Below are 15,473 nucleotides of genomic sequence, written 5' to 3'. Positions count from 1 at the left end.
AACCAAAAGCTTGAAGAAGGAGAGAGAAGAAGCAGCAGCTTTTCTCTTGCTGACATTCACAACAGTCTGGTAATTTCTTTCCTCCTGCTCTTTATTTCAGGACTGTCAATAGCCTTGGGGTGCTAAACGGAGCACAACTCTTTTCTCTCAATAAAGATGAACTGAGGTCCGTCTGCCCCGAAGGTGCCAGAGTCTTCAGCCAAATCACTGTTCAGAAAGCTGCTTTGGAGGTGAGACTGTGGACAGAGCTGGTGTCTGTTAGGAGAGTGAGGACTGGCCCGGCAGCTCTGGAACCAGTATTTATGTCCATGTTGGTCAATTTCCCCTCACTGAAGAGACGAATTAAATGTGGCTGTTTTTCCTTCTCTGCCACTAGATATTGTCAGCAACTATTTTCACAAAGATTGTCTTTCAGTCCAACTAGAGATTCATTGCTGAGCATTTTAACAAAAGCACAATGTTCTCTTTTTATTGCATAAGCTCCTATAAAAACTTCAGTTTTGCTAATAGAAAATAAATTCATACCTGAGTTGAGTAACTGTCTGAGAGGCTAGGACTGTTTTTTTTATTTTTATTTATTTTGGAAATGTCAGTATAATAAATAAATAAAACCCTAGTTGTGGGGTGCTGGAGAGATGGCCACGCCGTTAAGAACATGCCTTGATTTTATAGAGAACCTGAGTTCTGTTCCCAGCACCCACAAAAGGTCACACATAACCATTTGTAACACCAGCTTCAGGATTTAGACACTATATGCTTGCCTCGAGGGCCACCTATGTGCATATGCCCACACACATAGAAATGTACGTAAAAATAAAAATACATAAATCCCAAGCTGTGGCTGGGCATGGTGGTGGCACATCTATAAGCCAGCCCTTATAGGGGAAGGCAGATAGCTTACTTCAAGGCCAGCCACAGCTGTAAAGTGAGTTCGAGGACTGTCCAACCTCCCGAGATCCCTTCTCCAACAAACCAAAGTCCTGGGTGCATTTCCTAAGCCTAGTCATCCATCTACAGAATCATCAGGAATTCTAAGGAAGGCCATTAAAAATGTGTAGCTGTGGGATGGGGAGACAGCTTAGCAGCCAAGATTGTGCAATCATGACAACCAGAGTTCAAATCCCAGCACCTATTTAACCAGGCAGACATCCTACAAATACTTCTGACTACAGTTCTGAGGGATCTGCCACTTCTTCTGGACTCTGAATGGACACAGGCAAACCTGAGTGTGAACATTCCACATGCATATATAATGCACACACGCACACATGCACATAAATAAAATAAATTTAAAAGAAAGGAAAATAGCCAGCTACATGAAGTGTTTAGTCTTGGCTGTCTGCATAGCAGCTACAGAGTAAATGAGAGTCTGTTTAGCTGGAGGTGTTCAAGCTATCCTCTTCAAAGTTGGCTTTGTAAGAGTTAATCGTTTTGTGAAAATTATAGTTGGCCTCAAATAAAAGGACATAGGATTCAACACAAAGCTGATAGCTAATTTTCCCTACCAGGTATATTATGTAAATTGAACAGTTAAATAACTCAAGATAAAATAGCTTCATGTGTATAATCCTATAACCATTCTCCATCAAGCAAAATTCCATTACCGTGAGAACTCTCTCCTACAACATTGATCTGGAAGGTTTTATATTTGAGTTTGATGATTGCTTTTCATATGTAGAGTATGAATAAGAATTATGTCTTCCCCAAAGCAGTTTTATTATCATTATGCTTTCCAATCTTGTTAAGAATGTATAAATTACTTCTCAAGGGTATGTTAGAAAATCCTGTATCCCAAAGTTTCCAGATCCCTTCCTTCTGGGATGCCCTGTCACTGTCTTTACCCTCCCAGCCTGCTTCTTGCTCCTGAGCCCTCTGGGAGTTGACTGAGGCAAAACTGATGCCGGGTTTCCTTGTGCTCTGTGGCCACCTTCCTCCTCAGCGTTTTCTCAGATCCAGTTCTTCACATAGTTTCTCACCACGCCACACCCCCACTTGTTACCCGAGCCTTCAGTCACCCAAGGGAATAAGGAGACAGGAGACGGTACCTGGGCATTGTAGGGAGAGCTGGGAGGTGAGGAAGGCTGGCAGGATGAGAGGGCAGAGTTGTCTGAAGGGAAACAGTGTGTTCTGAAGACACCCTTTAAAATCTCTAAATGGAAATGAGTGCCTTGCTTGACTGACAGTTCTTTGGAAGGTGTGAAAAGATGGTTCAGTTGATCAAGTGCTTGTTGGAATCATACAGACCTTAGTTCAGATCCTGAGTGCCCAAGTCAAAGGTAGATGTGTCTGCATGAGCACCAGGGAGGCAGAAACAGGAGGATTCCTGGGGCTGACCAGGCCAGCCAACCAGTGAGCCTCAGGTGGAGTCTGAGATTCCGTCTCAAACTAAGGTGGAGCCAGGTGTAGTGGGGCACCCCTTTAATCCCAGGTGTGGTGGGGCACCCCTTTAATCCCAGGTGTGGTGGGACACCCCTTTAATCTCAGGGGGTGAGGGAACCCCTTTAATTCCAGGTGTGGTGCGGCACCCCTTTAATCCCAGGTGTGGGGGAACCCCTTTATTCCCAGTACTCAGGAGGCAGAGGCAGAAGGGCCTCTATGAGTTTCAGGGCAGCCTGTCTCAAAGGAAAGAGAAAGAAAATAATGTGAAAGGTGATTGAGAAGACAGTAACCTCTGACCTCCACATGCATGTGTGCACTTATACATGTGTACCTGAACACACATGTCACACATATATAAACATATACATGCATACAAAGTATTCTTTGGTAACTGACTCCTTGTACATAGAACCTCTTTCTATTGGCAAGTCTAAAACATTCTGCATGCATTATTGGTCTGTTTTTATCTTAAATTGAGAGGCATGGTCAGTGATGGTGAGTGACTTGTCTTAAGAGAGTTAGTTATTCATGTGATGTGCTGCTCAAGTCTAGAAACTTCACTGACAGGTAGAGGAGTCTCCTGCTTTCTTGAAGAAATAGTTGGGGGACCCGCAGTAGACTGTACCCCTGAGCACTTTGATTTGATGGGTACACCCACGGCACACAAGGCGGTAACTACGCTGTCTGCTCCATGTTTCTTTTTCAGGACAGTAACGGAAGCTCTGAGTTACAGGAAATCATGCGTCGACGTCAGGAGAAGATCAGCGCTGCCGCCAGCGACTCGGGGGTGGAGTCTTTTGATGAAGGAAGCAGCCACTGATCTGTTGAGCTCCATGATTCTTGGCAGTGTTGGACAAGCTTTGTTTAAGAAGCCTTGAAGGGAATGTCAAATCCATTGTCCTGGTGTATGTAAATTATCGCCATAAAGGGAAACAGTGGACGCCTGAGTGAGCAGAGGCCTCGCTGCTTCTTTGACCGTTGTTTTGACTAAAAACTGAGAAGTGGGCAGGTGATCTTGTTCAGCAAGTCAAGGTACTTGCTGCCAAGCCCAATGACCTGAGTTCAAGTCCCTGGACCTACATGGTAGAAGGAGAGAGCTAGCTTTTCCAGGTAGTCTTCTGACCACCATTCATAAATAAATAACATGTGTAATTAAAAGAATTTTAAAGGTAATTAAAAAGAAAAATATTAGACTGATTTGACCTTGGGAAACATTTTTTTCCACTTTCCTAAGGCACACTTTCCTTTGCTCCATTAATTATCTCAGCCTCCTCTGGTGATCTGTGTCGGGTTATTTTGACAATGGAAAATGTATTCATTGCAACAAGGAAAAGCTATGGCCATTGACGACTAAGTCTGCCGACTCAGCTTTCTGTGACTGAGATGCCTGTCATCCAGGGAGGAGGCTCGGCGACACTACCCTCTGCTCACTTTAGATCTCTCCTCTGACATACCTAATGACAGTGTATTTAGGTTTATTTAAAGTTCTTAATGCCAACAGTTTAAAAAAAAATCACATTTGAATGAATTGTACAATGTAGCCAGACCTTGACCATGCAAATAGGAGACTCTAGTACATTCTCAAGACGTTTTGTTCCTCGAAGCTCTGTCAGTCGCAAAACCTTGCCTAGATTATGCTGTGATTTAGTTTATATTCTGCTTATTTTGTGTACTGTGTAATTAAATATGAGGAAGCACCAGTGGGGTCACTTACACGCAGTCAGTCAAACCAAGTAGCCCACCTTGGTGTTTATTACAGTATTTTGCTTAATGAAGGGCTCAGTTATAAATATTGATATAAGTAGTAAAAGGATATTGAGCCATTTTATGTGTTTTATCTGTGTAACAAGGGACACTTAATTTTTTTCTTTCTTTCTTTTTTTTTTTTTTTTTTTTTTTTTTAGTTTTTCGAGACAGGGTTTCTCTGTGTAGCTTTGCGCCTTTCCTGGAACTCGCTTTGGAGACCAGGCTGGCCTCGAACTCACAGAGATCCGCCTGCCTCTGCCTCCCAAGTGCTGGGATTAAAGGCGTGCGCCACCACTGCCCGGCGGGACACTTAATTTACATGTACTTTAACCCCATGAAAGAATCTAGATAGAGAGAAGAAAAATAGCTAACCTTCAACAAATGTTATTTTTGGAAACACAATTTTGTCATTAAATGTAATATTATTTCACATATATAAAGAAGAAGTTATGTAAGAATGTTGTATATTTTAACATAAATCCATTTAGAGATTATCTAGACTCATTAATTTTTCATAGTGCCTTTTTCACTTGAGTCAGCTGGAAAGAGTCTGCAATAAACAGTATTTGCTGTATATTAATAAATAGCTTCTATCTCATCAACACGAAGACGTTTGCTTTGTTGACTGGGCATTTGGATTAACAGAATGGGAGCAGAGGTCCCCATAAACAGAAAGAAGTCTTCAGTGTGTGTCTGCATAGAAAATGGCCTCCCTCGTATTATCATCTATACCTTCTATAATCAAGTCATAGCTGCTAACAAGAATGAAAACTCATACACACTGTATTCATTTTTGATCATTGCTCCAAGCGAATTTGTGTCCCGAAATCTTCAGTAACATCGAACAACTTCTTAGGGGCCAAGTTTGCAAAGGTGTCGAAGGGATTAGCAGCCTCCATCATCCATCTCTGTCTCCCATTATCCCAAGCAGATGTGAGATGACAAAGGAGAATTAGTTTAGATCTCTTACGTTCCATAAACCCTGACTTCATTGGGGAAAAAAAAAATCTCGGAAAGCAAAATAAAAATCAAAATGTTAGAATAACTTGTTTGGAAAGTAGCAGATCCAACAGCGAAAGAATGCTGTGGTTCATATCTGTATGTTATGATACAAAGGGAATGTAGGAGAGAAGTCATGATCACAGGAGTCCATGGCTCAGGAATAGAGGACACTGGAGAGTGGGGACATTTAGAAGGCAGAGTCCTGTCAGAGCTTGTGTCCAGATGTCTAAGGAGTTTGGTCACTGAAAAATTTGAAGAAAGAGCCCACAGAGCAAGCAGCATAGTCCCAGTGATGATCTGGTTTCAGAAACCATGAGTCAATGGAAAGGTTCACAGTATCCTTGAGAGTAGACCTCAAGAGAGCATGCCGCTCAGCTGGTGGTTGGCTTCTCAGGAGGCTGCTGCCATGAGGTCAGGAAAAGGGAAGTGAAGGTGTGTACCTGCTGCTGCTGATGGTGCTGCTGCTGCCGCCGCCGCCGCCACCGCCGCCGCCATCGGCAGTCATATACCAATTGCAGAGTGGAGACCCAGTGATGGGGATGGGATGGGAAGTAAACCAAGGCAAGTTCATGATCCCCTCCCCATCTCTGAATCCTCTCATTTCTTGGAGAGAATCTGTCAAACTATCACATGGTAAAGCCCTAAATCACAAAGGGGTAGGCTGAAGAGCTGTCTAGCTCCAGCTTCTGCACACGTAGACTCTTGGCTTCCTTTTCTATATGTATTTGAAATTACATATAAATAATAGAAAGCTTATGAGTTTTTCCAACACAGTATAGTTATCCTTCCCTGTTATCTGAAAATATGCAGGGGAGTGAATTATTGATTAAGAGGGGGGAAGAGAGAGCCCTGAGACTCTGCAGAGGGGGTGATAGGCAGACCCCACACCTCAGGGGAGGATTCAAAGGGTAGAGCTGTATTCATCTGTACTTAGAGACATAGAAAGCACATTCCACCCAGGCGGTGGTGGCACACACCTTTAATCCCAGCACTCGGGAGGCAGAGCCAGGTGGATCTCTATGAGTTTGAGGCCAGCCTGGGCTACAGAGCAAGATCCAAGACAGGCACCAAAACTACACAGAGAAACCCTATCTCAAAAAAATAAATAAAAATGAAATAAGAAAGAGAGCACATCCCATGGTACTTGGATTTGAACCTCCGAAGAACAGCATTGTAAGGTGAACACCTGTCTTAGAGGAGAAAAGATTGAAGAGGGGCTTCTGGCCTGTTGATGCTGGATCTTGTGGGACAGAGGAGAGTGTAGACTTTGGTTCTGCAAATGCAGGAGAAGTAGACACTGGAGTCACCTTGTGTTACTGGCATCAGTTGTTGGAGCAGCATTGAAGAGCTGTAGACTGGTTTTCAGCTCCCGATTTTGGTGTATCTCGTGTAGTGGTCTTGTTACTCACTGACATTCTTGGAATTGTGGGAATATAGTCACTGTATTTGGGGAAGTTTGGACAATGATTATCTTTACTTCCTGTGTCTCCTGTTTCCCTTCCTTTGGTGTTTGCAGCTTCGTGTGTGCTGGGCCCTCTGAAGTTTTCCCATGCTCTCTGCTGCTCTGTTCGATTGTAGTACAGTGTTCTCCCTGGGTTTCATTCCGGGGAGTTTCTGTTGCTCTCTCTGTGTGTTACCCTTCTCATCTGTGGCTTCTATTCTGCTTTTATTCGCTCCCATTTTCATTTTTTCATGTGTGAATTACAATCTTCATCTCTGAACCTCCAACTTAAAATTTTATCTTTTCCATCTCCACTGAACTCACTCAATATGCCTTCCACTTTTCCAACCTTGTGAAACACAGTTAAACTGTCTTTAAAGAAGATTGGGGGAGATGGGAGTGTAGAAAGCAGCCGTGGGTTGCAATCCACACAAAGAACAATTACACTGCGGAGTGGGTTCATAATTCTAAAATGAAGAAAGAGAAATGTATGCAGATTTCTGTTACGGCAATCTTATCTCTGTTGTGGCCTGATGTCCAATGGAATCAGGCACTGGTTCAAGAGTCAGGGTTCACATTCAGCTAATCGGAATAGATTATAGAGTTCCCTAACTGGACTGGAGAAAGGGAGGCCCCCGAGGAAGCAGAGGCAGGGCCAGGAGGTTGCATGGGCCCTTTTGAGCCGTGAAGTGAACTAGATGGTGTGTGACTCGGTTGTTGTGATTATCTCAGGTTTTTATCTTTATATTGTCCCCGAGTTTTATTATATAATAAATGCAATAGATTTCTGAAGATAAATAGTAAGGAGTTTGAATCAATAATTAAAAGCATTGCCCCAAAGAAATTACCGAGAAATGATGGCTCCATCGGCATACTTGAAAAATAGACACAAATCCTAAAACTCTTCAAAAACCCAAAGAAGGAACATTGCTTAGTTCATTCTACGAGGCTACCATTTTCCTCACACCAGAGCCAGACAGAGAAACTACAGGCAAAAAGTCAATGTCCCTCATGAATGATGTTGTAATACTGTTTGTTTTCTTTTAAGATTTTATTCATGAGTTTGTGTCCCCTTTGTGTTTTCATTTTGAGAAAGGTTCTCAGCCAAGCTGCCCAGGCTAGCCATGAACTCCCCACGTTGTTCAGCTAGACCTTGACCTTGTGAGCCTCTAGCCCCAGCCTCCAGTTGTAAAGCAAGCAGACTGTGAGATCCTCAGCTGTGCTCCCTATTGGTGATGTCTAGAGGAGGGTCCCGTTCCACAGGCCTCAGACTCAGTGATAGTGTGTCTCCCCATCCCCCACCTTTCTCTTCCCTTTATCTCGATTCCCACACCCCTTCTCTTCTTTTTCAGAGTCTATTTGCACATCACTGTCTCCTGGGAGTTGAGAGCAGGAGGCAAGCCAGAGCTCTAGGCTCTGTGTCATGGAACATCTTCATCAAGGAGTGGGGCATGCTTAGCCAGGGGAAGAACAACTTCTCATAGCAAAATTGAGGTTTGGGGGTTATCTCAGCATTTGTGAATGATTTGGAAAATGAAGAAACTAGTAAAATCCTGATAAAGTAAGCAATTACCAAGAACTATGCAATCAGTGAATTACTAAGAACTACACATTGCCTAATTGGAAGATGGTTCGGCCGTCATCTGGCCCTGAGAGAATTTGGGCCTTGAGCCTGGACTTTCTGGATAGATTGCTGTGCTTTAGAAGTCTATACGCTACCTGTCCAAGGGGCAGCCGAGTCAGAGACTCTTAAGAGCCAAGATGCCTCCTGAAGAGACTGAGGTACCAGGCCTTTAGACTGCAACTGGGAGATGAGCCAGTGAGCCCCGCCTCCCAGCAGGCCCCGAAGGTCCTTCTCTAGGCTGACGTCAGGGGTTCCTCCTTGCTTCCCAGGTAGTTCCAAGTGCTACTTTCTCTCCTCACAAGGCCCCCACAGCTGAATTTTCAGGTAGATTGTGCTCATTGTTTGGTGGAATATTAGCTACTTTTTTTTTTATCATTGATGTAACAATATTGATGTAACAAAATAACTGACAAAAACGACTTGTGGTTTGAATGAGAATGTCAGCCACAGGCTCACACCTTTGGGTCAGCCACAGGCTCACACCTTTGGGTCAGCCACAGGCTCACACCTTTGGGTCAGCCACAGGCTCACACCTTTGAGTCAGCCACAGGCTCACACCTTTGAGTGAGTCAGCCACAGGCTCACACCTTTGGGTCAGCCACAGGCTCACACCTTTGAGTCAGCCACAGGCTCACACCTTTGAGTCAGCCACAGGCTCACACCTTTGAGTGAGTCAGCCACAGGCTCACACCTTTGGGTCAGCCACAGGCTCACACCTTTGAGTCAGCCACAGGCTCACACCTTTGTTCCCCAGCTGGGCGCACATTTGGGGAGGTGTGGCCTTGCTGGAGGAAGTGTGTCATGAGGGGCTGGGCTTTGAGAGTTCATGGCCTCATCCCCTCCCTCCCTCCCTCCCTCCCTCCCTCCCTCTTTCCCTCCCTCCCTCCCTCTTTCCCTCTCTCCCTCCCTCCATCCCCTGAGAGTGTGTCTGTGTGTCTGTGTCCGTGTTTTCAGTGAATGTGACTGAAGGTATGATCCTTTGGTTTCCTGTTCCAGCCACCTGCTTGCTGCCTTGCCTCCTCTGCCATTATTGATTGACCTCTTTGCCTCCTCTGCCATTATGGACTTCCCAAAGTAAACTCTTCTGTAGTTGCCTGGGGCATCATGTTGTGTTAAAGCAACAGAAAAGTAACTAATACACAACTTAAGGAAGGATGGGCTTTGTTTTGGCTCTCAGTTTGGAGCGATGTAATCCTTCCTGGTGGGAAGGAATGGCAGAGGAGCTTCAGGCAGCTGGTCACATTGTGTCCCCAAGTGAGAAAACAGCGAGAGATGAACGTTGCTGTTCGGCTCATCCTCCATTTTCCCTTTTTCTTTTTATTTAGTCCAGGATTCTGGCTCATGAGATGACACCACCGAAATTCACGGTGCTCATCTTACTATAAACACCCTCTAAGACACACACCTAGAGGTGTGTCTTCATGACAGGGACAGTTAATGATCACATTAACTGTCAATAGTGAGGCCAGGAAACCATGTTCTGAGATTTGGCCATCCTTTTATATCTTCAGGGAATGTCAGTTGGCTGGTAACCATGATTTTGTTTAGAGAGAAAAATCGCCTTTCAGACTTGATCCACATTCCTTCTTTATGCAAGAAGTAACATGGCAGTGATCCGGACCAACATTAGCTGATCTGCTCAGTCTTCTCCGTGACAGGACAGATAAGCATTTTCTGTGAGAGACACCGTGAGGTTGTCCATCCAGTAAACGCAATACGAGGGTTCTGCTCTGCTCCTGGGAGGCAGGTGGTGGAAGAGCTTATTAAACTTGCATGAGTGAGGTGAGCAGAGCTATCCGACCTCAGGCTCAGGCAATGTTGTGGCTGTTTCCTGGCTCATAAAGCTCAGCCTGTGCAAAGTGAGAAGTTGAGGCTCATTAATAACCCAGTACCCTGTAGTCAATACATGAGAGTAGAGTTTACATTAGGGGAACAATGTGAGAACGTTTACTGCCTCATCAGCAAAACCAATCCACCATGGGGAAGGATTCAGATGTTTAAATAACTCATTAATTAATCTTGCAGCCGTAAAAAAATAAAGCATGGTGGAATGACTATTGTTTTATGCTTGGATGACGGAAAAGTGGATTTACGCAACACAAACTGAGACAGCTCTTTCCAATTGCCCGGTTGCTTCCAACTTCTTGTAACATTTGTTCTACTGACTTTCCCATATACATAGGAGGCATTGTACAGGCAGGACCTTTGCCTTGTGGGGTTGCCTACACCAAGTCCAACAAGTTTAGCAGGGGGAAGGGAGGCTCTTACCACTGCTCTGGGAAACAGACCTAATAGGTGGGTATGATCACAGTAAATGTGCCTGTGAGGAGCTGAATACAGCAGATAGTCCGAGGGGCACCTCCACCCTGTAGCTGTCCTGGCAGAAGAAGTAGGAGGGTTCATGGTCAGTGTGCTGAGGGATAGATTCATAGACTTGGAGCATCATGTGGAACATACTCAGTTCTGTCAGGCTCTTGCCTGCTACTCTCTACACCCGATTCTGTGTTTCACTACCGCTCCTGAAAGAGGATACACTATGTTTGTGTGTGAGAGAGAACACGTAGGCTCTGAGATAGCAGGTGACTGCTGTGACTTCCAAAGGGCTCTGTGACTCCACAGACTGAGCTTTTCAGTTGCACAGCTCTGCGCCCCCAAACCACCAGGCACCATGCCAAGGGCTTTCCATTTAATCCTCCACACAAGGCTGTACAGGAAGCTTTTAGTGTTCCTGTTACCAAACAAGGAAACTGGCTCATAGAAGGATTAAGTGACATTCACAAATGGTGCCTGCTTCCCCCAAGCCTCTGCTCTTAACTTGACCCAGGCATGTTTACAGAGTAGCGTTGTCCAAACTGGCTGCTTCTTCTTCTTAGAAGCAGTGAGCTTCGTTAGCCATTTAGTTTTGATTCATTTATTTATTTTTTTGAGACAGAGCCTCAAGGAGCTCAGACTGGCCTTGAGCTTGCTGTGTAAACGGGATGAACTTAAACTTTTAATCCTCCTGTTTCTGCTTCCTGAGTGCCAGGGTTACACACGTATGTCACCACATCTGATTCTATGGTGCTGGGGATCAAGCCCAGGGTTTCATGCATGCTAGGCTGGTAAGCTTTGAAAAAGAACTGTGACATTGGCACAGTGAATCTACACAAGTTGTCTGCACAACTGGAGTGTAAGTCAGGTCCTGGCATGGCTTTGTGTGAAACCTTTCCCACGTGTGTTGCTTGGACTGAACACACTGGACACATGTTGACGCATATTGGTCAGTGTGTGCTAGCAGAGAGTTGAAGTTCAAAGCCAAACCTGGGCTATGCTTTGGCCCCACATGTCTGTAATTTATATCCCAGGGCCAATGACTATGAGGGATGTTGCCCTGGAGAAGCAGAGCTTATCTAGTTCAGGTATTGGGTATTTTTTGTTTGTTTGTTTATTTTTATCTATTAAAGAAGTTCTGGATGGCTCTTGGAGACTGTGGGAGGTTAGCTTAAACTGAAATCATGTGATTATCCTAAGTTAATCCAGGAACTGTTTTTAGACTCGTGATGTTTTTAAACTCTGTGTGGTGGGCTAAACATGTCATATCCCAAGTTCATACAGTGAAACCAGCCCCAGTGTTATAGTATTAAGATTTGGGGCTTTGGGAAGTAGCTATGTCATGAGAGTCCCCCTCCCCCGCTTTTGTTTGTTTGTTTGTTTTGTTTTGTTTTTTCCAGACAGGGTTTCTCTGTGTAACAGTCCTAGCTGTCCTGAAACTCATTTTGTAGACCAGGCTGGCCTGAAACTCGCAAAGACCCACCTGCCTCTGCCTCCCAAATGCTAGGATTAAAGGCGTGTGCTTTAATCCACCACTGCTTGGCGAGAGCCCTTATTAATAGGATTATTGCTATAAATGACTATAAAAGGACCCCAGACAGCTCTCACTTTCTATGCCATGTGAAGATGAAGCAAGAAGCCAATAAATGGTGCTCACTAGAACTGATTGTGATGGCACTCTCACTCCCAATGTCAGCCAGCGGCCTGTGAGAAACGGAATCCTGTGACTCATTAGTTACCTTATTACAGCAGCCTGAGCTGCCTATGACATGATGAGGGAAGTCCTATTACCATGTCATCTCATACACTGCACAGCAGGGACACTGGGGCCTTCCCACCCACAGTAACTGTTCTCTGTTACTATGTTACTATGTGGGGCTCTACATTGCTGCCCTCCCCTTGCCCCCCCCCCACACGTTGCTTCCCAAGATTTCTGGTTAAAGGCAATAGGATAAAGTGTGACTGGGGACACCCAAGAAGCCCTTCTAAGACCACTTTTATATTTGTTTCTTAAGATGGTATGCTTTTTAATTTTTTTTCATTTAGAATATTTTTGGGAATTTCATACATTGTATTTTAATCACCTTCAACTCCTCCCCAAATTCCTCACAGATCCCCATCTAATTCCATATCCACCAACGTTGTGTCCTCTTTGGAAAATTGATTTTAATTTTGTGTTTATATGTGAGTATGTACACATGACTGCACTGCAAACAGAGACCAGAAGAGGGCTTCAGGCCCCCTGGAGCTAGAGTTAGAGGTGGTTGTGTGGTTGTGTGGTTGTTTTAGCACCTGAGATCCTCAGGAAGAGCATCGGATGCTGTCCCTGCTGAACCACCACTCTTCCGTGCTTCCTGCTTGTGACAGAGGCAATGGGTACAACTTCTACTTTAAACAGCACTTAGGACTTTCTGAGGGTTCTTAGAACCGAAGAAAGATTTTATGTCCCCTGGGTTTGAGCTCCTATCCCGGGCTGGAACTCCCTTACCAGGGAAGGTGCAACACAGTGGACTGGGTTGCTGCACACTGCCTGACATATTAAAAGCTCACAGCTTCCTCTGCGTTGGGGCTTCCACTAATATGAAACAACTCTGGAGTATAGTAACCCAGAAGTCTGAACCAAAGCCAATGACAGCATTATGTATATTCTACTAGGTCTTCTGGGAGTTTTGGCTTTGTGAGAAGATTTGGAAAGCAATAACAGCAGTACAAAAATTAAGAGAGATTTTATCTGGAGGAGTGACTTCTAAAGAGAAAGGTGTATTTCTATAATAAAGTTTATCTGCTAAAGATAAACTTTTTATTGGCGGTCTTTCCCTCTAGCCTTGGTTTGCATCATGGGATAACTTTACATGACTGTTTCACTTGTCTTTTTAAGAATTTCACCAGTTACACATCATTGTCCTGAAAAATATCCCTGTAGTGGGTGGTTGTTTGAGCCATGCCGTGAAGCTCTCACTGCCCCCAGTAAGGTAGCAGGTAGCTGTTACACCTGCCTATGACCTTGAGGTACATGCCCCTGAGGTGTAGCCACCGGGGACCTTTAAGACCTGGGATGCATGTTTGCAGCTCTCTCTTCATTTCACTACCTCATGGTTTTGGATGCAGACCAGGGCAGAGCTTGCCAGAGAACCTCGTTGGACCGTGCCTCACCCTTTCAGGATCCTGCAAGAAATTCCTTTATTCTGTCTTGTGAGTTAACCCCCAAATAAATTCCTTTGTTCATTAAACAGACTCCATGGATCAATCCCAATATTTGGTGCCCAACGTGGGGCCAGTATCTGATGTCATGCAAATGAAGGGCATGTTGAACGCTGGGCATGACAACACGAGCATCTTAATGACCACACAGCTGGAAGTATCTCATTGATGACACCGAGGCAAGCAGGTGTCCTTTGTCCATGTTGTGATCACGTTGGTCAGAAGCCAGTCACATGGCCCCACCTGAGCTGCAGAGGGGTCATTTTGTACCTGTATTTATAATAAATGCATCAGATGCTACAGAGTGGCTCATGATCCAGAGCCATCTAGGGAGACCTGCAGGGAAGGATTCACTTTAGGCTAAAAGAAAAGGTTCAGGGGTAGGACGGGCCTGGCCACCCACTTGGGCCCTGTGTCTATAATGTGCAGTGAGTATTAGTTGGATGTTTGCTGAATACAGAGGTGACATGTATCATGTGTGTGGTTGACCATGGCTCTGCACTCTTTAAGACTTGAATGTGCTAAGTACAGTTTTTTTATTTTCCTGACTTTTCCAAGAAGTAAACAAACCCACCTCTTCCCTGGCACCCACACTAGATGCTGTGTGTTTCTCTCCTGGCATCAGGAACACATGAGGCCCTTATTTTCTCCTCTGTTTTTCCATGGTAGAATGTAAACTCCTTAAAGCGAGACCTTGTAGCATCTGCCTTCTGAACCACAGCCCTTTCCATGGTGCCTGGCATGAGATGGGCCGTGAACAAATGATGGGCTGGTTTGAATGAGGACTGTCTCCCATGGGCTCATGTATGTGAACATTTGGTCTTCAATTGGTGGCACTGTTTGGGGAGGTTATAGAACCCTTAGAAGGTGGAACCTTGCTGAAGGAAGCACATCATTGGAGGTGGGCTTTGAGGTTTGATGGCCTTTCCCACTTCCTGTTCTCTCTTTTCTGCTTCCTGTGTGGGGATGAGATGTGATCTCTCTGCTTCCAAACTGCCAAGCCATGTTTTTCCTGCCATGGTGGACTCTGTCTCTCTGGAGAAGTCAGCTAAAATGCGTCCTTTTCTCTGCCCCTTCCTTCTAGATAGCCTAGGCTACATGCGACCCTGTCTCAAAATACAAATAGGGACTCCAAGGGACAAGCAGGGAGGACTGGGAGGACAAAGATCCTGGAGAAACACACAGGTATATGTACAGAGTTTGGACAGAGGCAAGGTCACAACCTTACACATTGATTCAGGCCTTATTTATGAGTACCCATCATGCCACATGCTGGACTAGAGTGGAGGACACATCCCTGAATCAGACACACAGGTCCTTCCTCTCAGGAATCACAGTCTAGCAGGAAGGTTCTAGTTCTGGGATTTTATCACAGCAACAAAGAATGAAAATGCAATAAATGCCTATTTTTTTTTTAAATTGAAAGGTTGTCCTAAATTATAACTTGGAGATGAAACTGGTAATTCTGTCCAATTAGAGTTTATAGGTGACAAGTGTGACCAGGAAACAGTAGTGGGGAAAGTGGCTTTGAGGCTGGACAGAGCTGGGTCAGATTCTTAGTTGTTTCTCTTCATAATCCAGCCTGTTCTGTAATTTAGCTGACATTGGCCCTTGATCCAGTTGCTTCTCAATTTCAGCATGTGGAAAGTGGACAGTCTACCTCTATAACGTTCTTTGGAATTAATCAACTATGATATAAAGGACTTAGCATTTGAGAAAGAAACTGTCATTGTCCTAAGGGTCAGGTGTGAATGTTGTATCCATCCTGTC

At 44.7% G+C, this 15,473-nt stretch overlaps 1 protein-coding gene across 3 annotated transcripts in view; it reads left to right on the top strand.

Annotated features, from left to right (window-relative positions):
- Positions 1-4,727, top strand: part of Eps8 (epidermal growth factor receptor pathway substrate 8) — a 173,059-nt gene extending 168,332 nt beyond the window's left edge. For all 3 annotated transcript variants that reach the window (XM_052720242.1, XM_052720243.1, XM_052720244.1), the window contains 2 exons: positions 101-230; positions 3,086-4,727. In XM_052720242.1, coding sequence (XP_052576202.1) covers positions 101-230; positions 3,086-3,199 — 244 coding nt within the window. In that variant the 3' untranslated portion in view covers positions 3,200-4,727. The remainder of the gene's footprint in view (positions 1-100; positions 231-3,085) is intronic.
- Positions 4,728-15,473: the final 10,746 nt, after the last annotated feature.

Source organism: Peromyscus californicus, unplaced genomic scaffold, assembly GCF_007827085.1.
Source record: "Peromyscus californicus insignis strain IS unplaced genomic scaffold, ASM782708v3 Scaffold_6__1_contigs__length_162567912, whole genome shotgun sequence".
Taxonomy (NCBI): Eukaryota; Metazoa; Chordata; class Mammalia; order Rodentia; family Cricetidae; genus Peromyscus; species Peromyscus californicus.
The sequence above is the reverse complement of the archived record's forward strand: the minus strand, read 5'-3'. Positions and strand labels throughout refer to the sequence as shown.